We start from the raw sequence: 21,542 nt of genomic DNA, 5'->3' as shown, positions 1-21,542 counted from the left end.
GTGCTTGCAACCTCGATTGCGTACGGGGAATGTGGATCTGGGACCTGTAGTGCGGCGGCTGTGCTGAGTGCTCTTTTTAAAGCGTCCATGGCATCTGTATGCTGTGGAAGCCATTCCCAAGGTGCCTGCTTCTTGAGAAGTTCGGAAAGGGCGCTGCTTTAGTGGCAAAACCGTCAATATGGTTTCGGCAGTAGCCAACCAGTCCTAAAAATGACCGGAGGGCTGAGACATTGTGGGGAAGGGGCAATTTGACGATCGAGTCAATTCTCTTTTGCTCGATCTCGCATTTACCATGAGTGATCACTGTTCCCAAGTAAATCACTTTTTCTTTCAGAATCTGAGCCTTCTTGGGGTTGACTTTACAACCAATTTCTTTTAGGAGTGCTAGGAGCTCGGCGAGAAGCAAAATGTACTCTCCCTTTGTGTCTGTCAGTAGTAACAAGTCGTCTACATACTGGGCCAGACAATCGGGGCGGGTAAATTTTGCTAAACCGTTTGCCAGCTGTCCGTGGAAATGGAGGGGGAGTTGTGGAAGCCTTGTGGAAGGCACGTCCACGTGTATTGTTGCCCTTGGAATGTAAAGGCGAATTTGTACTGGCACGCTTTAGCCAATGGAATGGACCAAAAGCCATTACTAATGTCCAAAACCAATTTTTTTTTTGACTGGAGTCCCTGTTTGAGCATGGTCTCAGGACTCGTGGTTACCATGGGGACTGCTGCTGGGGTTACTTTGTTCAGTTCCCGGAAATCAATGGTCAGTCGCCATGATCCATCTGGTTTCCTGCCGGCTAAATTGGTGCGTTGTTTGTGGAGGCTACTGATCTGAGTACGCCTTGATCCAACAAACTCTCTATTACTTTGGTGATTTGTCCCTCTGCTTCCTGGGGAAATCCGTACTGATTCTGGGGTTTAGGGTCGGGACCTGTAACGTTCACAAAGCCAGTCAGACTGCCACAGTCGTGCTTGTGCTGTGCAAATGCTGCTTTATGTTCGTCCCCTAACCTGTTTGTCTGCACGAATGGCTCGAGGGTCGAACCAGAAGTCTCCTACTGAGCTAATCCTATTTACACATTCTCCTACTGTGAGCGTGGCGGGGGCTTGTGCTGCCTTTGCCATTTTCCATACACACTTGTTAACTGGGTCGAAAGAAAGGTTATGGGAGCTCATGAAATCGATCCCAAGGATATGTTCTGCTGTCTGGGGCAGATCAACTAAAACTATGGGGTGCTTGGTTGTGATGTTCCCTATCAGTATTGCTATAGGGGTTGTGATGTGTCCCTGTTGTAAATGACCTGTAAAGCCGCTGAGTGTGATGGTGTCTGTTGTGGGCCACGTGTCTCGCTGGAACATCGTGGAGGAATTCAGTATGGTGTGGGACCCTCCTGTGTCCCAAAGAAATTCTACGGGTTGTCCCCGGACTTTGCCTGCTACTACCGGTCTACCGGACTTGTCCCAAAGGGTGTCGCAGACCCAAGTTGGGGAGCCCGAACACCGTCAGTCGGTGCCGATCAACTCTGTACTCTCTGAACGGGCGCTAATGCTATGGATTGGCTTTGCCCTATTCTTGTTTAGGGTGCCTGTCTGTTGGTTTCTCTGCTGCTTCTGGGGCAAAGTATCCTAGCTGTCCACAATTATAACATTCTTGAGGTTTTGGCTGGGGTTGACTATTCCTGCCCTCATTTACCCATGCGGGGTTCTGGTGTGTTTTAACTGGGTTCATTTCTACCTGCTCTTCATCGGGTGTTATAAATGCGGTTTTGCCTGCAATTGATTGCTCCCAAGCGCGGGACAATCTCTTCAAGAACCATTTTTCATTGTGGGCCTCATCTGAGGGGTCATAATTTGCGCAAGCTTTTCATCCTGCTTCTGTAGCGTGGGAGACTAGAATTCGGGTCCATTTCGCCATATTATCTGGGGACAAATGGGCGTGGGCTAACTCTCCAAAAACTGCGGTGAAGTGAATCCACAAACATCCATCAAACGCTGTGGAATGCTCTGTCTTCTTTTGCCTACACTTATTTAGGCCTTCTACGGGGTCTCCACTGTTAAAGGATCGCTGTGTGCATCTCTTGGAGTGTGCCTCCTCCTACATTCTGTGGGTTGGGAAGGGCTGCTATGACTGAAGGGTCGAGGCTTAAAACTGTGAGCTTCACTTGCTACTTTTCGTCCAGGCCGTACATGGTAGCCTGTTGTTTGACTTTCGCGAAAAATTGGTGGGGGTCTGAAGTGGGAAGGAACGGTGTAATTTTTCCACACGCGTCCTGTAATTGGGTCATGGTTAACGGGGTTGTGTAAAGGAAGTCTGCTTCTCCTTCTGCGGCCCTGCGGTGTGTGGTTACAGGATTCATGGGGGGGTGTGCTGCCTGTTCGGTTGGGGGTTGGGGCGCTTTCCTTTTCTGGGGTTTTTCCTGCGTACACATCCCATGTACGTATCTATGGGCAGTCTCGTTCAATTCCTGCCAATCGGGGCCGTTTTCTTGATCTAATTGGGGTCCGAATGTACTCTGAAATCCATTTTGCACGGACAGCCGAGATTGCAATTCTGCAATTTGCTTCCGGCACTTTGCATGGTGTACTGAGCTCTGCCTTTGTTCCGTTGTGAAAGTATGGAGTGCTCGTAGGGCTGCTTTTAAATCATTGCACTGTTTTTCCAATTCTCGACTTGCTGGTCTGTTTCTTGTCTTACCAAGACCGCACGTTGCGTGTCCCGGTAGGCCTTATTATATTGTGTCTGAAAGCTGTTCAAATGCGCGAGACAAGACTGATGTGCCCACTTGGCATCATCCACCTCTCTGTCCCTTGCTGCTAACTGCTCTTTCAGATCTCGATTCTCTTTCTCTACCTCATTCGCGTCTACCTTACTGGTTCTGTCTCTCTCCTCTATCTCTCTACGGAGCGTCCTAACGACCTCCTCTGTGCCTCGATATTGTGCCAAACAGGGCATGATTGCCATCGGCTTGCGAGCTTTTCCCAAGCTCTTCTTGTGGATCTCTGACATGTTCTCCCACCAAGTATGTCCTATACTCCTGGATCCTGTTTCCTCATTGTTGCAGAATTCACTCCAAAGGGGCCATCCTTTCCCTTTGAGATATTTCCTGATCTCATCCTTGCAAGCGGGACACTGTCCTACTCTATTGGTCGCTGCGATCTCGAATTCCTGGGGGTTCATCAGGCGTTCCAGTGCCTTCATTGCCATTTTCTCTATCTAGGATCTCTACTGAATTTGGAACAGGGGGTGGTAAAGCGGTGATGTAAACACGGGTACGGCTTAGGCTAATTTCCGGCCTACAAAACCCCCGACAGTTTTATGCAACAAAATCTCTCAGGTTTATCTTTTATCCCTGTTAGTACGCATGCATTAACACACTTCCGAATCTCAGAGGCTTGATCAGTACTGTTTTGACGCTTGTGGTTTTTCTGTTGCCAATTGGATTCTCAATTCAAATTTTGGGTTCTCTCGGAGTGGTTGGGCCACTTCTAAGTCGAGTCCCGTCAGATGTCGCCAGTAAATGTTGCTAACTTTTGGTTGGCTCTTAATTTGGTTCTGTTTAATCACGTTTGCTCAAGAGTCGCCAGGTATCTTTCAATACCGCCACAAGGTTCAGAACCGAATACTGATCAATGACTCGATACACCAATTAGTAAGTTCAAAAGCAATGCTCATTTATTTACACACAGTCAAATCTACTCATGCATAAACTCTACAAACTAAACAACCACTATTACTAAAGCCTATACTTAGCTTCGGGTGCCCACTCAGTCAGAGGAACAATGGCCGTTGCTCGGTTCTGAGGCTGCTGGGTTGAGCTGTTTACAGGGTAGCAACTAGGAACGTCTATCCTGTAGTGTGGGATGACTTGGGACTTACTTGGTCTGGTGCAGCTGCTAGGCTGGTCTCTCTCTTCGCTGAGAGCCAAAGCCAAAGGAGAACGTTCTCCCTTGGGGGATACCTTTTATACTGAAAAGGGTTTTGCGCACTGTTTGGCGTGCCTTCAACTTGGCCTCAACTAATTGGGTCTTTCCCAATCATCTGTATCGATTTTCCTCCAATAGAGGGGTGGTTCCCTGATTGCTGGGTGTGTCCTGGTGACTGTCAGTCTGCTTTGTCTTAGCTTCTTCTGGCGCAGGGAGTCTGCCTTAACATTGTGTTTCTAAATGTTTCCCTTTTGTCCCCGGAGATGGCTCATTAGTATGAGATTGTTTGGTAGTTTCTGTCCTGTCTGAAAGTTTAAGGTTCTAATCAACAGACAGACCTTGCACCTGCTTGTTTCTTAGCATTGTCCAATTTTCCCTGCATTCTTTGTGGGTGTCCATTTTGTAATCGGGACATGGCCATCCCAGATGGCTACATATCCCTTTCAGGTCACCTGAACTTTAGATTACTACTGAATCATTGCAAGCTCTACCTAGTGTCTGTCCAGTTTCACATTGAGATCCTGCCACCAGTATATGCCAATAACCAAATCAACCTGGTCTATTCAGGGTAACCCTGGCACTAAAAGTTCCCTGATTCAAATGACCTGGTTTGGATTCCTGTTTTGCCAATTTTAAATTGATAAATGGGCACATTGATTTCCAATTTCTCCCCCACCCTCTGATATTTTGAAGTATACAAAGCATGTTGGAACTGGCCCTTCAGAGGAAGGGAGTTAGGAAACCACGGATTGTTTACATTGGACCTCACCAATGGTCCTGCTGGATGGTCGGACAAGCTCGATCCATAAATTGCATTAAAGCCATCAACTATCATACCAGCTGGGGCAGCACGGTGGTGCAGTGGTTAGCACTGCTGCCTTACGGTGCTGAGGGCCCAGGTTCGATCCCGGCCCTGAGTCACCGTCCGCATGGAGTTTGCACATTTGCCCCATGTTTGCGTGGGTTTCGACCCCACAACCCAAAGATGTGCGGGGTAGGCGGATTGGCCACGCTAAATTGCCCCTTAATTGGGAAAATGAATTGGGTACTCTAAATATATTTTTTTTAACTATCATGCCAGCTGCTGTCAATAAACAGGACCCCTCCATTTGACAATTAATTTCAGCATCATAAACTATCAATACAGGCACTGGTCTTAGTTTCCATGCCATTGGGTAACATGCACCTTGGCTTGGCTGGCATCAGCAGGGTGACTGCCTCTTAGCTCTCTGCTGATGTTATGCTTCATATATTTCAGGTAGCGTAAGGTTTAGGAGAGGTTTATGAGAGTAGCCCTTAACACTACCCTGAAGCAATGCTGAGATCTGGCAATTCACTGCCCTAGTTCTACTCAATTTGTCCAGTGACTGTGCTTGAGTATAATTGAGACAAAACAACTCTTTTAGAATTGGAGAGCAGAATGTGAGGATTATGGAATCTAAGAATTGGACAGAATTTGAACTCAAAACTACCAGAGAGGCCTTTGAACAAACATCCAAAACAAAAGCGATTCAAGCTGCCAAAATGAATTGCATTGATGCAGGAATTTATTCTAATTCACTTCTCTGCTTTCTGACACAGGATTCAAAATGGGTTGAAGAAAAGCAACTGTTTATGAAAAGAAACCAGGAACTTTTGGAAAAGGTACCTCTGGCACTTGCATGCTGCCTGTTCCGAATCTCAGAAATGCTAGTCATTGTGATATTTTCAGCCGTGGCATTTTAAATCATTAGTTTAATTCTGTTTGATTTGGTGTTCTCAACATGGCAGCACCTTTGCTGACCAACGGTGGTACTGCGATGTATACATAGGTCTCAATGAGACCTATCGTGTATAAGTAGTTTTATTTCCCTGGTGTAATTCATCAGATTGCTGTATAGATTTTTGAAAGCCTGTTTCCCCCTTTAATGTTTGGATGATTCAGGGTCATTAATCATCCCCATTTCTATGTTCTTGCTCTGGTCAAAAGTAACTTTGACGGCAACCATATGACTAGCTATTTAATACTTATACACATTCATGGAACAGGTATTCTTTAATTTACTGATTGTCTATCCTTGCCATTAGCTCTAGATTATTAACTCCCCATGCGGTTTTAGCAGGGTTACAGTGTGTGTAGACTCTTTTCTCCCTGCGCCCAGACTGCAGCAGTTCAAGAAGGCTGCTCAACACCACCTTCTGAAGGACAACTAGGGATTGGCAAGAAATACTGGCCTAGCCAGCGATGATCACAAGGGAGATTCGCCGGCCGTGTTGCGCCTGTCATAAATCCCGCTATTTCAGGAGAATTGCAGGAGAGCCCCGAAACGGGATTTGAGCTGGGCACTAATCAGTTTCCCATCCTCCCGGCCCCATCCAATCGGAGTGATCAGGTTCTCATCCAGATAGAGCGAGAGTCTGATCACAATTCATTTCCATTCCTTTTAATCTTATTAAGTCAGATTGAAGTTCAATGCAGCGGCCTCCAGGTATTCAACAACCTCACTCACTCACAGTCACATTCATTTCCCTGACCACTGACCAAATCAGAAGACCCTGTCCTAACAGGTGTGACTGCCTCCTATTACAAAGGATCCAGGTAACTATCCCCCTCCCTGATGCGCCGCAGTGTCTACATTTCTGCCTCCAGCTCATAAACTCTGGGCCAAAGTGGTTAGAACTTCAGACACTCACTACAGACGTATTTGCCCTGGATCAGACTGGTATCCAGGAGGTCCCACATGCTGCACACATCACCTGCCCAACTGTTCTTAATGTGTTCTAATTAATTATTTTATTCAATTATATATTTTATATTTGCTTTTATATATTTTATTACCCTGACCATCAGTTGCTAGACTATTTTGAACCTTGGGAATAGAATAAATCTTAGTTACTTGCCAGTTACTCATCAAATAACTAACTTCTTCTTCCCTAGCAGTGTTCACTTCATTTCCTGAAGGCTGAGAAAGCAAAGAAAAACAAAAGAGCATCGGCGCGATTCTCCGCATGGGCCTGAGGGGGGGCCATGTCCATGCAAGGTGGTGCGAAGAGGGATATGAAGGGTGGGGGAGGCAGGGGGTGTATAAAAGGGGTTATGAAGGGTGAAGGGGGGTTTGAAAGGGGAAGGGACTGAAAGGGGTGTCCTAAAGGTGGGGGAGGGCAGAGCCTCAGCAACCCCATAGCGGGGTATGCTCAATTGGTGGGGGGTGGGGTGAATACTCCAGAGGATGGATTGGCGTGAGGCCGGGTCACCCTTTTGCTTGGATGGTGGACTGGGGGGGATCATTAAGCGGGGAGGTTGCCCCTCGGGGATCAAGGGTCGGGGGTTTTATCCATGACTGCAGGGGGTCGTGGTGTCCATGGGTGGGGGATGTGGGGGACCCTCAACCTCACTTTGAGATCTAGGCACCCTATCAAAATACCGCCCCGATCTCTAAAGAGCCAATCTTGGTTGAACCATGCCCCATGTTTCAGGGCAACAGAGATATAAAAGATTTGGGGGGAAAAGGACTACTTTTACGTGAATCAAACCATGAAACCCAGCCATTGCCACAAAGCACATGATGCACCTGCATCCTAGCCAGTGAAGTCTGTCTGGGTCTGAGACCAGTACAGGCCTGGGCAGGCCTTGTATCAGTCCATTCATCCATACTTCTATTTTGTACACATTGACCATCGTGTCCTCAGATGAAACAGATCTGCATTAGTATCCATCAGCAGACGGCTGTTATAGGACTGGGTTGACGAGCTGGACAACTGAGAAGCCAACTCAACCAACCTATTAGATCGTTCACAGGCCCATCCCACAGGAAGACTGTGATCTTAGGCCTCCTCTAAAGGAAATAAGAACACGATCCAGCAGACTGGTCAAACCACCGCAATGTCTTCCACTATGATTCTAATGGTAACAGTGACGTCAGGGGTTGTAAAATGTCCAAATATTTAAGGAGTAGAATGAAAGATTTGGGGGGGTGATGTAGTATAAAGAGTTAATATGCTAATCGTTAATATAGATTGTCAGTGATATCAGATCACATGTCACCAGAGCTCGGAGAGAGATGGTTCTGGAAGGAGCCTTGTGCTTATCTATCCGTGTACATAGCTATATATATAGTTAATAAATGTTTGAAAGTTCCTCGAGGCCTTGTCTCCAGCAGTCACTGTTAAGCACGACCTGGGGCCATTTATGGTGATACTTCATTTAATATGGAACTATGTGACCCATGAAGACAAATGTGTGGAAGACTTGCATGTGGGAAACCTATGTACCACCCTTTCTTGGGGTGGTGACTGATCATTACTTGGGTTCTGCATGACCCTGGTGATTCATTCCAGTGAGCAGCAGCGATATTAGCATGCAATGCTGTAACTGTCTGCTGTGCATAATTATTTACAACCTAATCTGTATCGAGGCGGTAGATTTCATAAGCCAGTTTTTCATCCAGGTTCATTACAGTTTGTTATAAGAAATACTGTGTGCAGTTCTTTGTGATGGACACATCTGATTAACCCCTGGTAAGGCTGCATCAAAATTGGTTTGACAAAGCCATTCTTGCTTCATAACTGCTGCGATGGGAATAATCTAGAGCTTCAGATTGATGTAAACCATCATTTTCATCTTGTAAAAAGGTCAAGTAGCTTTTAAATTATGTTATGTAACTATATTATAATGAGGTCATAAAATAAATATGGCCTTCATGGAATGGTGTGAGGTAAGCCTGGTTCTGTTGGGAGAGGAGGAGATATGCATCACTTTGACCACAGAGGTTCATTGCGTGAGTGTTCCAATGTGTATTTTGATGCAATCTACCGCAGTGAATTTTATTTCTGTAAGTACGCAAAAGAAGGCAACACCTTTTCTTCATGACACTTTTGCCCTTCAATGAACAAGTAAACAGTGACCAGGTTTGTAGCGGATAATATTTTATGTTTCAACATAATCTCTTACAGATTGACAGATTGGACGCAGAAGTAACCCAGCTGCAACAGGAAGTTCAGGATTCTCGGGATCAGAACGAGTTGTTGGAATTCCGCATCCTGGAACTCGAGGTGAAATGGCATTGCAGTGGAGAATTGTCTGAAACGCTATGTAATGTTTGAGATAGCGTTGCAGTTTTCATGGCAAAAATTAGCCCATGTAAAGGTCTTTACAGACACGAAAACACATAAGCAACAAGGAGGCCTCAACTTCCCTTCTATCTCTGCTTGTCCCAGTCACCCAACTTTGGTGATTCCACACCAAGCCTCAAGACAGCAGCTTTATTGGGTGGGATAAAAGTGACACAGGAAAAGATGGCTCATCAGACTTTCTGCTGAATTCACCTTGATGGAAAGTGGCAGCATTACTGTAATGAGCACAATGTGAATACACAGACAGTGACTGATAGTGATGCCTTGTGCATCATGATATAGATACCGGGCTAGATTCTCCGACCTCCCAGCCGCATGTTTCTCGGCAGCGGAAGGGAGCACACCTTTCGCTGTCTTCTGGATTCTCTATTCCCGCTGCTTGTCAATAGGACTTCACATTGAAACCACCCCACACCACCGGGAAACCCGCGGACGGGGGTGTGCTGCCAACGGGACCAGGAAATCCTGCCATCAGCGAATGGCCGGAGAATTCCGCCCACCATCTATCCAACCCAAAACCTTTTCATCTTCTGGGAGAGATGATCATCCAGATTTTTTTTAAAACGTAGGTTGCGGGGGAGGGGGGGAGAATTCAGAGAAACTCCTCTCCAACCTCCTTAGGCTATTAAAACTAACCCAATCAAGACTTAATGGAATTACAGAGGCACAGACATAAAGCTGGCATGAAACACAAATGCCCAACATTAGAGAGATGTCAGTGGAGGACTGCCCTTTTTCCACTCAGTTCCCGGTCTGAGTTATATGGAGCAGGCAGGGGGTAAATAGAGATTATATTAGATGCTCTGGCAGTGGGATAGAGCCATACCTGACTATTCTTTGCCACCTGTTGGGAGTTGGCCATAGAAGGTATTAGCAGTGATGTGGGGAGGTTGTACAAACAAATTCTTCTCCAGCTATGTCACCAGGCAGACGGCGAGAATAAAAATGGGAAGGAATGTACTCAATTATCCCTATCAAAATAAAAATTAAAGAAACAAGACACACCTTTAAATTCTGATATGATTAATGAAGAGGAACATCTTGGCTGGATTTTCAAATCAGTTGAGGCCGAGATCGGAGGTGGCTGGCTTGCAGTCTCACACAGCTAGGCTCCCTGCCAGATCTCAGCCACCATGCCAGCACCAAGCCATTTTCAATGACGGCAGCTGAGCAGCAGGCACCCAATTCAGGACAATTAATATTAATTACAGGGCCTATAAAGGTCTTATTCCCTCGCCAACTGAGATTGTGAGAGGGTCTCAGTTTTTAAGCGCCCTTTTCCTCTCTCTCTCTCTATTACGACCCAGAATTGACATGCCCCCACCCACTCCCCATGACCACTCATTACACATATACCAAGTTAGTGCTAACTCATGCCACTCCATGCCCCCCCCCTCCCCCCACTCCACACCTTTACTCCCTCCATGCTACCTCAACTGGTATCCTTGTTGACTTCTTTGAATGCTTTGACACTATCTGGAAAGCTTTGACATTTTCTGGGCAGGTGGGCAGTTCCTTGTCAGCTGGACAGTTTATTGGCAGCTGTACAACTCCAATGATTTTGTGTGTAAGAATTGCATAATCATGTTTAATTCTAACAGCCCAAAAAGGTGCCTTACCTCTTCCAGAAAATGTCCCGAGTCCCTATTCAAAAGGATACGGTACCTCATCAAAGGGGTACCCTGGCTAAGAAAATGAACCTACCAAGTTCAGATCTCCTCTTACCTCACCTCCATTGCTACTCGTGGATTCACGAAGCTAGGATTCAAAAATTGGATGCCCGTGGAGACAGCTGGTGATTTAAATGACCAGATGCCTCTGGGATTCATGCAAATGCAAAACCTAACCCGACTCCTGTCCTGCCCATGTGAAGATGGGGAATGCTGAGTTCAGTGATGGGGCTTAAACAATTTGGGGTGGGGCTTAGAAAACCTGTCCATTTCTGGGGTGTTCGCCATGACAGAGAGCCTCTTCATCATGATTAAAATCTGGGCCTTGGATGGTCAGCGATATTTGGCAGGTTGGTTGATTTCGATAGTGTGTGGTGCAGAATGATGCCAACAACATGGGTTCAATCCCTCTACTGACTGTGGCAATCTATGGAGGCCGGCCTCTTTACCTCACCCCACACGTAGTGGTGCCCCTCAAGTTATATAACCACTTGTCTCCCTGTAAAAGGAAGTGATGCGTATGGTTCCTTGTGGCCAATGGCTAATTCATGATGTAGGCCAAAAGAGAGAACCTAGTCTTTTCAATTAGTGATTAGTGTGTTAGAACACTTTTTTCACCTTTGCATTGTGGACTAAGACCAGAGCAATGGGACTAAATGTCCTGCCTGTGACCGTTCCAAATACCCCGAGTGAAATCAGATTGTGCAATTTGAGCCATCTTCCTGGCAGGGACAAAATTGGACATTATTACCAACTGAAATATCTCAATTTCCATCAAAGGTGGCTCACGTAGGGAATGACAAAGTCACACTGGAACAGGAGAGGATGCTCTTGTTAGTGCGGGATTTGCTTCTTGTTCTAACTGATCCAAAGGCAGTAATAATTGAGGCTCAGCATGTTTCTTGGAAACATCGTTTTGTGTGTAATAAATTATTTTGAGTTGATTTACTCTACATCTTAGCTCTGCTATTTCTGCACGACCGGGATGTGATCTTGGGTCCCAAAATGCATTCCTATTCCCCAGGACTACCAACGCTCACCTGACTGGCCACAGAATGAATCCACCCAAAGCACTAACCTACAATTTGTGGATTTATGCACATTTTCTGAATTGGCCAAAATGTCTCACCATTTATTATTTATCCCCTTTCCATTTGCAGGAGAGGGAAAGAAGATCCCCTGCCTTCAACCTCCAGATTACACCTTTCTCGGATGGTGTGAGTGCACTTCAGATCTACTGTATGCAGGAAGGTGTAAAGGTACTTGTTGACATATATCCACAAATAATTCTGCCTGAGAAATTAAGAATGACGCATATTTTCCCATGGTCAGAAATGGCATAATACCTGTTACCTCTATTGAAAGGCCGTTTGAAGGTAGGGCAAATAGTAAATGTACTAGGTTAGTATTTCATTTCTATCTATGGAATATTACTCAGATGATTTGCAATCTGAATGTACCCCTGAAAACCACAGTTAAGAAACATAACCGTTTTCTTAAGGGGCTATATTTTATACTACATTTTAAACATAGGCCTTTCACCTCCAACACTTGCAAGCTTTCCCTGCCAGCTATGAAGATTATGTATTTGGATTGTTGTAATCCTGGGCTTTGAACCTCCAGCACGGTCACTGAATTTGGCACTAAATTGGTGGTGTTATTTGATAAAGGCTTCTAGCCACACTTTCTCAACAGGCCTCATTCTTCTGAAATCAGGGTTGAATAAAAAGGTTGTGAAAACCTTCCTTAAATCTGGCCTGTGAATGTTGTCCATTGACACCGAATAGAAAAATCTCTTGGCACTAATATTTCTCGCCTTGACTAATTCAAAATGTGTTATTTTTAGACACTTTTTCCACCACTATGAAAGTGTGGATTGGTTTTAGAATTTTTCAAAATTAACTCTTGGGGAGCAGCTCTCTGCAGGCTGAGTGCTCTTACTGAAACGTGAAAGTACTTGTTCACTACAATCATTCATTAGCTTATGTTTAATGCCTATAGAATAGGACATATCTTTGTGTGAATGCCGTGGGTTCTTCTTGTTAGCTTGGCCTATTTGGTAGCAGATGGTGGTGGGTTCAAGAGCCACTCCTGGATTTGAACAACTAATCTAGGCATGCTGCATTATCGATAATTTAAACCAGATTCTTGTCTGCCTGTTCCACTGGTTTGGGCAGATATTAAAAATCCCTTGATTCAAGGAAGAGCAGGGAGTTCTCCCAGTCAGTCTTCTGTGACATTTTGGGAATGTTCAGAGTATAACGGGTTAATGTCATAACCTAATTAACCACTATTATTGTTATTATTATTGTTACTTTTATTGTAGATGCAGAACTGTATAAAGCACTGACTCACAGGCTTCTGGGAGAAGGCTGGAGAGAGCTGGAGGAGAACTACAGAGAGCAGTGATAGAGAGGACAGTACAGTTATAGATAGAGTGTAGAGTCTGTGGTGTTGGGTGTTCTAACACACAGAAGAGCCAACACAGTTGCATATGGTACAACGCTTGTTTATTTAAACTCACTATTTACAACTTGGTCTTTGCACTCTGCACGTGGGGGGCTCCCTGCTTGTGGTGTTTCAACAGCTCTTTCATGCTTCCTTCTCCCCAGACCTACTGACCTCCAGGTGTCGTGCTCGTGCTTTTTATGTGGTTGGTGTTCTTGTCTGTGATTGGTTGTGGTGTTGTGTACTCTGATTTGCCTGTTAGTGTGTCCATCATGATGTGTGTGTTTGAATATCATGACATCCCCCCTTTTTACAAAGATATGTGCCTACGTGGTAATAAATATGATCGTGACGTGAGTGCATCTAAGAGTGTGTGTGTGTCGTGTGCAGCATGTGTCTATGACGGAACTATGTACATGGGGCGATGTCGAGTGCGTCACATGAATCCAGTTGTACCATAACATAACAGAAATGCGAACGAGAGAAGAAGAAAAAAAATTTTGAACAGTTGTCCAGTCAGACGACATCTGGAACGATAAACAACAACAGGTTATCATGTAAAATTGTCCAACTTATTAAACATATGAACTGTATTATAAGTCCATTCTAATGGGTTTGCGACGAATTCGGGTTGACCGCCTTAAGGGTGGATCAAGAACCACCGGCTGCTGTGCAGGCATGGCCATGGGTGGCGATGGAAAGGGCGTGATGTGCGGCAGCTCCACAAAGTCATCCTCGGAAGCCTGTTGAGGATCTGGCGTGTTGTGTGGCTGTGAACGTGGAAGTCGGCGAAGGGCGCGCCGATTGCGGCGACGCACGGAACCATCCGGCATGCGAACCAGGAACGAGCGGGGAGCCACTTGTCGGAGGACTTCGGCCGGTGCTGACCAGCCACCATACGGTTGATGGACGCGTACTTTGTCTCCGGAGGACAGGGGGGGCAGGTCCGTCGCTCGTGTGTCGTACCGACCTTTCTGGCGATCACGCTGCAGTTGCATGTCCCGAAGAACCGCCTCATGGTCTGTTGTCGGTGCCAGGACGGAAGGTACCGTCGTCCTGAGGGAGCGACCCATTAGTAGCTGCGCTGGCGAGAGGCCCGTGGATAACGGGGCCGATCGATAGGCCAGCAAGGCAAGGTTAAAGTCCGATCCGGCATCAGCCGCCTTGCACAGGAGCCGCTTTGCGATGTGGACACCCTTTTCAGCCTTCCCGTTCGATTGTGGATGCAGAGGGCTGGATGTCACATGAGTGAAACCATATGCTGCGGCAAAGGACGACCATTCACGGCTGGCAAAACAAGGTCCATTGTCTGACATGACAGTCCTTGGAATGCCATGGCGAGCAAACGTTTCCTTGCAGGCCCCAATGACTGCGGACGACGTCAGATCATGGAGAGGCATGACTTCCGGGTAGTTTGAGAAGTAGTCTATAATAACAATGTAATCTCTGCCGAGCGCGTGAAATAGGTCAACACCCACCTTCGCCCAGGGGGACGTCACCATCTCGTGTGGTAGAAGTGTTTCCGGAGGTTGCGCCGGCTGAAACCTCTGACAGGTTGTGCAGTTGAGCACCATGTTGGCTATGTCTTCATTAATACCCGGCCAATATACCGCCGCCCGGGCCCTTCGTCTGCATTTTTCGACACCCAAGTGGCCTTCGTGTAGTTGACGAAGAATCATCTGGCGCACACTGTGTGGAATGACGATCCTATGCGATTTCATAAGGACCCCGTCTATATTGGTGAGATCATCTCGCACATTGTAAAACTGGGGGCACTGCCCTTTTAGCCACCCTTCCGTCATGTGGCGCATCACTCGCTGCAGCAGAGGGTCAGTCGCCGTCTCTGCGCGTATGTGGGCCAGACAAGGATCATCAGCTGGCATATTTGCTGCTGTCAGAGTCACGTGTGCCTCAATTTGACGCACGAACCCCTCCGCATCTGGTGGTGTGCTCACTGCTCGGGAAAGAGTGTCCGCCACTATGAGTTCCTTCCCCGGAGTGTAGATCAGTTCAAAATCGTACCTCCTGAGTTTGAGTAAGATGCGCTGGAGGCGAGGAGTCATGTCGTTCAGGTCTTTGTTAATGATGTTGACCAGGGGGCGGTGGTCAGTTTCGACCGTGAATCGTGGCAGGCCATACACATAGTCGTGGAACTTGTCCAGTCCAGTTAACAAGCCCAGGCATTCTTTTTCGATTTGCGCGTAGCGCTGTTCGGTAGGGGTCATGGCTCGTGAGGCATACGCAACCGGGGCCCATGATGACGTGCTGTCTTTTTGCAGGAGTACCGCTCCAATACCAGATTGGCTGGCGTCTGTTGAGATCTTTGTAGGGCGAGTCGCGTCAAAGAAGGCCAGCACTGGTGCCGTGACCAGTTTGTGCTTGAGCTCCTCCCATTCCTGCTGATGCGACTGGTGCCAGTTGAATTCCGTCGATTTTTTTACGAGATGGCGCATGTTTGTTGTATGAGAAGCCAGGTTGGGAATGAACTTCCCAAGGAAGTTGACCATGCCCAGGAATCTTAAGACAGCCTTCTTGTCAGCCGGTCGTGGCATGGCTGTGATGGCGCTAACCTTGTCTGCATCGGGACGGACCCCGGACCTTGAGATGTGGTCCCCGAGGAATTTCAGCTCCGTCTGGCCGAAAGCACACTTCGCACGGTTGAGACGCAGGCCATTTTGCCGTATGCGGGTGAAGACACGTCGAAGACGATGCATGTGTTCCTGCGGAGTGGTGGACCAAATGATGATATCGTCCACATATACACGTACCCCTTCGATGCCTTCCATCATCTGCTCCATAATGCGGTGGAATACTTCAGATGCCGAAATGATGCCGAATGGCATCCGGTTGTAGCAGAATCTGCCAAAAGGGGTGTTGAATGTGCATAGTCTTCGGCTGGCCGGGTCCAGTTGGATCTGCCAGAATCCTTTGGACGCATCCAATTTAGTGAATATGTTGGCTCGCGCCATCTCGCTGGTGAGGTCTTCTCGTTTCGGGATGGGATAGTGTTCCCGCATGATGTTGTTGTTCAGATCTTTTGGATCTATACATATACGGAGCTCGCCAGAGGGCTTCTTTACACAGACCATGGAGCTGACCCATGGCGTGGGCTCCGTGACCTTGGATAGGACCCCTTGGTCCTGAAGAATCTGCAGTTGTGCCTTGAGGCGGTCTTTGAGAGGCGCAGGAACCCTGCGAGGTGCGTGAACGACAGGGATGGCGTCCGGTCTGAGTCGAATCTTGTACGTGTGTGGCAATGTCCCCATGCCTTCAAAAACCTCCTGGTTGTGAGCGAGGAGGGAATGGAGATTCGCGTGGAACTCAGCATCCGGGAAGTCGGATATCTCATCTGGAGAGAGAGACATGATGCGCTGTACCAGGTGAAGGACCTTACACGCTTGTGCGCCCAGTAACGAGTCCTTTGATGAGCCCACAACTTCGAAGGGGAGTGTGGCCGTGTACCTCTTGTGAGTCACCTGTAGCTGGCAAGATCCTACGGACGGGATAACGTTCCCGTTATAGTCAACCATCTTAAGCCGGGATGGTGTGATGAGTGGTTTGACCTTCATGGCCTGGACTGCAGAGTAAGCAATCAGGTTGGCGGATGCGCCGGTGTCCAGACGGAAGGCGACGCGCGATCGGTTGACCGTCAGGGTGGCACACCACTCATCGTCTGGATTGATGGCATTGACCTTGTTGACATCAATGACGGCAACTCTGAAGTCATCCTGGTCATCTGCATCACTTAACTGGAAGTCTTGATGCGTGGGCTGGACGGTCCTGACTCGTGTGCGAGGTTGTCGAGGATGCGCCGGATCCATGGGTTGAGCCGCACGACAGCGGGCTGCGTAGTGGCCTATCATGGCACATCTGTTGCACTGTTGGTATTTTGCAGGACATTGCCCTTTTAAGTGTAGACCTCCACACTTGCTGCACGTCATGACGTCACGGCGTTCGTTGCGCCACTGCGCATGCGCAGTGCGATCTTGCGGTGGGCGCGCCTGCGCAGTGCGTCCCTCGTTGTGGCCGTTATTCTTGGCGCGCACCTGCGCGGGAGACCGCGAAAAGCGCGGGAAGCGGCCGCTGTCGTCCGGGCCGTGGGGCGGGAAGAAATCGACGGCCTGGATGCGTTCAACGTCGTGGGCGGCCTGGCTTGCCGATTCGACGGCTGGGGACCCCCTCCGTGCCAACTCGGACGCCTGAAATCGGGCAAAACGGCAGGCAGCATTCTCATGGAGGACACAGGCTTCCACAGCAGACGCTAAGGTGAGGCTCTTTATTTTAAGAAGCTGCTGGCGTAGGCCACTGGAGGCAACGCCAAAAACAATCTGGTCCCTGATCATGGACTCTGTGGTGGTGCCGTAACCGCAGGACTGCGCCAGAATCCGGAGGTGCGTCAAAAAGGGTTGAAAAAGCTCCTCCTTACCTTGCAGGCGTTGCTGAAAGATGTATCTTTCGAAAGTTTCGTTTACTTCAGTTTGAAAGTGCTGGTCCATTTTGAGGATGACCGTGTCATATTTGGCCTGGTTTTCGCCTTCCTCGAACACCAGTGAATTAAAGACATCGTTTGGGTGGGGGCCTGCGTAGAAGAGGAGCATTGCAATCTTCGAATCATCCGAGACATTCTGTTTTTCGGTGGCACGGATGTACAGGTCAAATCGCTGCCTGTAGAGCTTCCAGTTGGTGCCTAGGTTCCCCGTGACTTGCATCGGCTGCGGTTTGCCGGTGTGGTCCATGTCCAGAATGGCAGGTTGGTGGGCAGGTATCGATCCACTCCTGTACCATGTGGTGTTGGGTGTTCTAACACACAGAAGAGCCAACACAGTTGCATATGGTACAACGCTTGTTTATTTAAACTCACTATTTACAACTTGGTCTTTGCACTCTGCACGTGGGGGGCTCCCTGCTTGTGGTGTTTCAACAGCTCTTTCATGCTTCCTTCTCCCCAGACCTACTGACCTCCAGGTGTCGTGCTCGTGCTTTTTATGTGGTTGGTGTTCTTGTCTGTGATTGGTTGTGGTGTTGTGTACTCTGATTTGCCTGTTAGTGTGTCCATCATGATGTGTGTGTTTGAATATCATGACAGAGTCTAGGGTTAGTTGAGTGTAGATTGTAGATTACTGGACTATTGTTTACTATAGGAGTAAGTGGTCAAGCTTTAATAAGTAGTGTAAATAAATGATAGCTTGTTTTTTAAAAATAAATGTTTTATTAAAGCTTTTCCAACCAATGTTTTTACATAACAAAGAGAGAAGTACAAATAATAATAAAAATAAAAATAAACAAGAATTATTAAACAGAACAAGGTGGCTGTTGACTCCATACAAAACTTACATTATACCAACAGTTTCCCCTCACCCTCCCCGCCCCTTACCACCCCCCCCCCCCCCCCACCCCCAGGATGCAGCTGCTGCTGACAATTACTGCTCCCCTAGAAAGTCAAGGAAAGGTTGCCACCGCCGGGAGAACCCCATCAAGGACCCTCTCAAGGCGAACTTTATTCGCTACAGGCTGAGGAACCCCGCCATATCGCTAACCCAGGTCTCCACACTCAGGGGTTTTGAGTCCCTCCACATTAACAAGATCCGTCTCCGGGTTACCAGGGAGGCAAAGGCCAGTACCTCGGCCTCTTTCGCTTCCTGCACTCCCGGATCCTCCGACATCCCATATATCGCTACTGTTCGACTCACCTTCATCCGAGTGTCCAAAATCCTAGACATCACCCTCGCAAACCCCTGCCAGAATTCTTTAAGCGCCGGGCATACCCAAAACATATGGGCATGGCTCGCCGGACTCCCTGCACAGCTCGGGCACCTGTCCTCCACCCCAAAAACTTACTCATTCTTGCCGCTGTTATATGCGCCCGATGCACTACCTTAAACTGAATTAAGCTGAGCCTGGCACATGATGAGGAGGATTTCACCCTGCCAAGGGCGTCGGCCCACAGGCCCTCATCCAGCTCCTCGCCCAGCTCCTCCTCCCACTTGCCCTTCAACTCCTCCACTGAGGCTTCCTCCACCTCCTGCAGCTCCTGGTATATGTCTGACACCCTCCCCTCACCTACCCAGATGCCAGACACCACCCTGTCCTGGATCCTACGTGGGGGCAGCAGCAGAAATATCCCCACCTGTTTTCTAAGAAAGTCCCGAACCTGTAGGTACCTGAACGCATTTGCCGGGGGCAGGCCGAACTTCTCCTCCAGCGCCTGCATGCTGGGGAAAGTCCAATCTATAAACAGGGCCCCTATCCTCCTAATACCTGCCCTATACCTCCATTCTCCATCCTCCTAATACCTCCAGCCTTGGTACCCCCCCATCCAACCTACCCGGAGCAAATCTGTGGTTATTCCGTATCGGGGTCCACACACAGGCCCTCTCATCCTGCCTGTGTCTCCTCCACTGGCCCCAAATCCTCAGTGCCGCCGTCACCACCGGACTTGTGGTGTATCGCACCAGTGAGAATGGCAGCGGAGCCGTGACTAGTGCCCCTAGGCTGGTGCCTTTGCATGACGTCGCCTCCAGCCGCCCCCATGCCGCCCCCTCCTCCATCATCCACTTCCTAATCATGGCCATATTGGCCGCCCAATAATAGCTGCAGAAATTCGGCAGAGCCAGTCCCCCCCCCAATTTATACCCCGAGAAGCTCCCAAAGTCCCTCAGGATCCGCATGACCTCCCCCATCCACTCTAGCGGGTCCGAAATGTACAACAGGTCATCCGCGTAGAGGGAGATCCGGTGTTCCTCCACCCCGCGCACAAGCCCCCTCCAATCCCTTGAAGTCCTGAGCGCAATGGCCAACGGCTCAATTGCCAGGGCAAACAGCAACGGGGATGGGACACCCCTGCCTCGTCCCCCAGTGCAGCCTGAAATACTCCGACCTTAGCCGGTTTGTGGACACACTCGCTACAGGGGCCTGATACAGCAGCTTGACCCACCCTATAAATCCCTCCCCAAATCCAAACCTGCCTAATGCCTCCCACAAATACTCCCACTCCACCCTGTCAAAGGCCTTCTCCACGTCCATTGCAACCAGTACTTCCGCATCCCCCCCCTCCGAGGGCATCATGATAATATTCAGGAGCCTCCTCACATTCGTGTTCAGCTGCCTGCCCTTAACAAAACCCGTCTGGTCCTCCCCAATCACTCCCGGGACACAGTCTTCTATTCTGGTGGCCAGAATTTTTGGCATCTACATTCAGGAGCGATATCGGCCTGTCGGACCCACAGTGAAGCGGATCCTTCTCCTTCTTCAAGATAAGCGAAATCAATGCCTGCGACATCGTCGGAGGGAGGGTCTCTCTCTGCTTTGCCTCATTGAAGGTTCTTAGCAGGAGTGGGCTCAGTAGCTCCGAGAACTTCTTATAAAATTCTACAGGGAAGCCGTCCGGACCCGGGGCCTTGCCCGACTGCATGCTTGCCAGCCCCCTGACTACCTCCTCCAACTGAATTGGGGCCCCCAATCCCTCCACCCGCTCGACTTCCACCCTCGGGAACCTCAACCGGTCCATAAACTGCCTCATCCCTTCCCACTCCCAATGGGGTTCCGACTCGTATAACTTCACGTGGAACTCCCTGAAGACTTCATTGACCCTCTCTGGGCTCAGCACCATGTTGCCTTCCTTATCTCGCACTCTCCCAATCTCTCTAGCCGCCTCCCTCTTGCGCAGCTGGTGCGCCAGCATCCTACTCGCCTTCTCCCCATACTCGTAGACTGCCCCTTTCACTTTCCTTAACTGCGCCTCCTCCATCCCCGTGGTCAGCAAGTCGAACTCCGCCTGAAGCTTCCGGCGTTCGTTCAGCAGCCTCTCCCTCTGGGGCCTCCGCGTATCTCCTGTCTACCCGGCGTATCTCTCCCACCAGCCTCTCCCTCTCCGCCTTCTCCTTCTTCTCTCTGTGGGACCTGATGGAGATTAACACTCCCCTAACGACCGCCTTCAAAGCCTCCCTCACCACTGCCACCGTTACCTCCCCTGTGTCATTCGCTCCCACATAGTTCTCAATGCTCCTCCCTATCCGCCCACACACCTCCTCATCCGCCAGCAGCCCCACATCCAGTCTCCAGAGAGGGCGCTGACCCCGCTCTGCCCCCAGCCGCTGGTCCAACCAGTGCGGGGCATGGCCTGAAACCGCAATGGCCGAGTATACGACCCCCTCCACCCTCGGGATCAGCGCCCTACTCAACACAAAGAAGTCTATCCATGAATAGACTTTATGGACGTGGGAGAAAAAGGAGAACTCCTTCGCCCTTGGCCGCGCAAACCTCCATGGGTCCATACCCCCCATCTGGCCCATGAACTCCCACAGGGCCCTGCCCGCCGCCAGCCTCTTTCCCGACCTGGACTTGGAATGGTCCAAAATCGGATCCAAGACTGTATTAAAGTCCCCTCCCATAATCAGG

General features: G+C 48.8%; 1 protein-coding gene across 2 annotated transcripts in view; it reads left to right on the top strand.

Moving 5' to 3' along the window:
- The window catches only part of LOC140426776 (janus kinase and microtubule-interacting protein 2-like), a 388,630-nt gene that overhangs the window by 303,549 nt on the left and 63,539 nt on the right, over positions 1–21,542 (top strand). For both annotated transcript variants that reach the window (XM_072511933.1, XM_072511934.1), the window contains exons 13-15: positions 5,497–5,559; positions 8,848–8,946; positions 11,858–11,956. In XM_072511933.1, coding sequence (XP_072368034.1) covers positions 5,497–5,559; positions 8,848–8,946; positions 11,858–11,956 — 261 coding nt within the window. The remainder of the gene's footprint in view (positions 1–5,496; positions 5,560–8,847; positions 8,947–11,857; positions 11,957–21,542) is intronic.

Source organism: Scyliorhinus torazame, chromosome 7 (assembly GCF_047496885.1).
Source record: "Scyliorhinus torazame isolate Kashiwa2021f chromosome 7, sScyTor2.1, whole genome shotgun sequence".
Taxonomy (NCBI): domain Eukaryota; kingdom Metazoa; phylum Chordata; class Chondrichthyes; order Carcharhiniformes; family Scyliorhinidae; genus Scyliorhinus; species Scyliorhinus torazame.
This window is presented reverse-complemented; position numbering and strand designations above follow the sequence as displayed.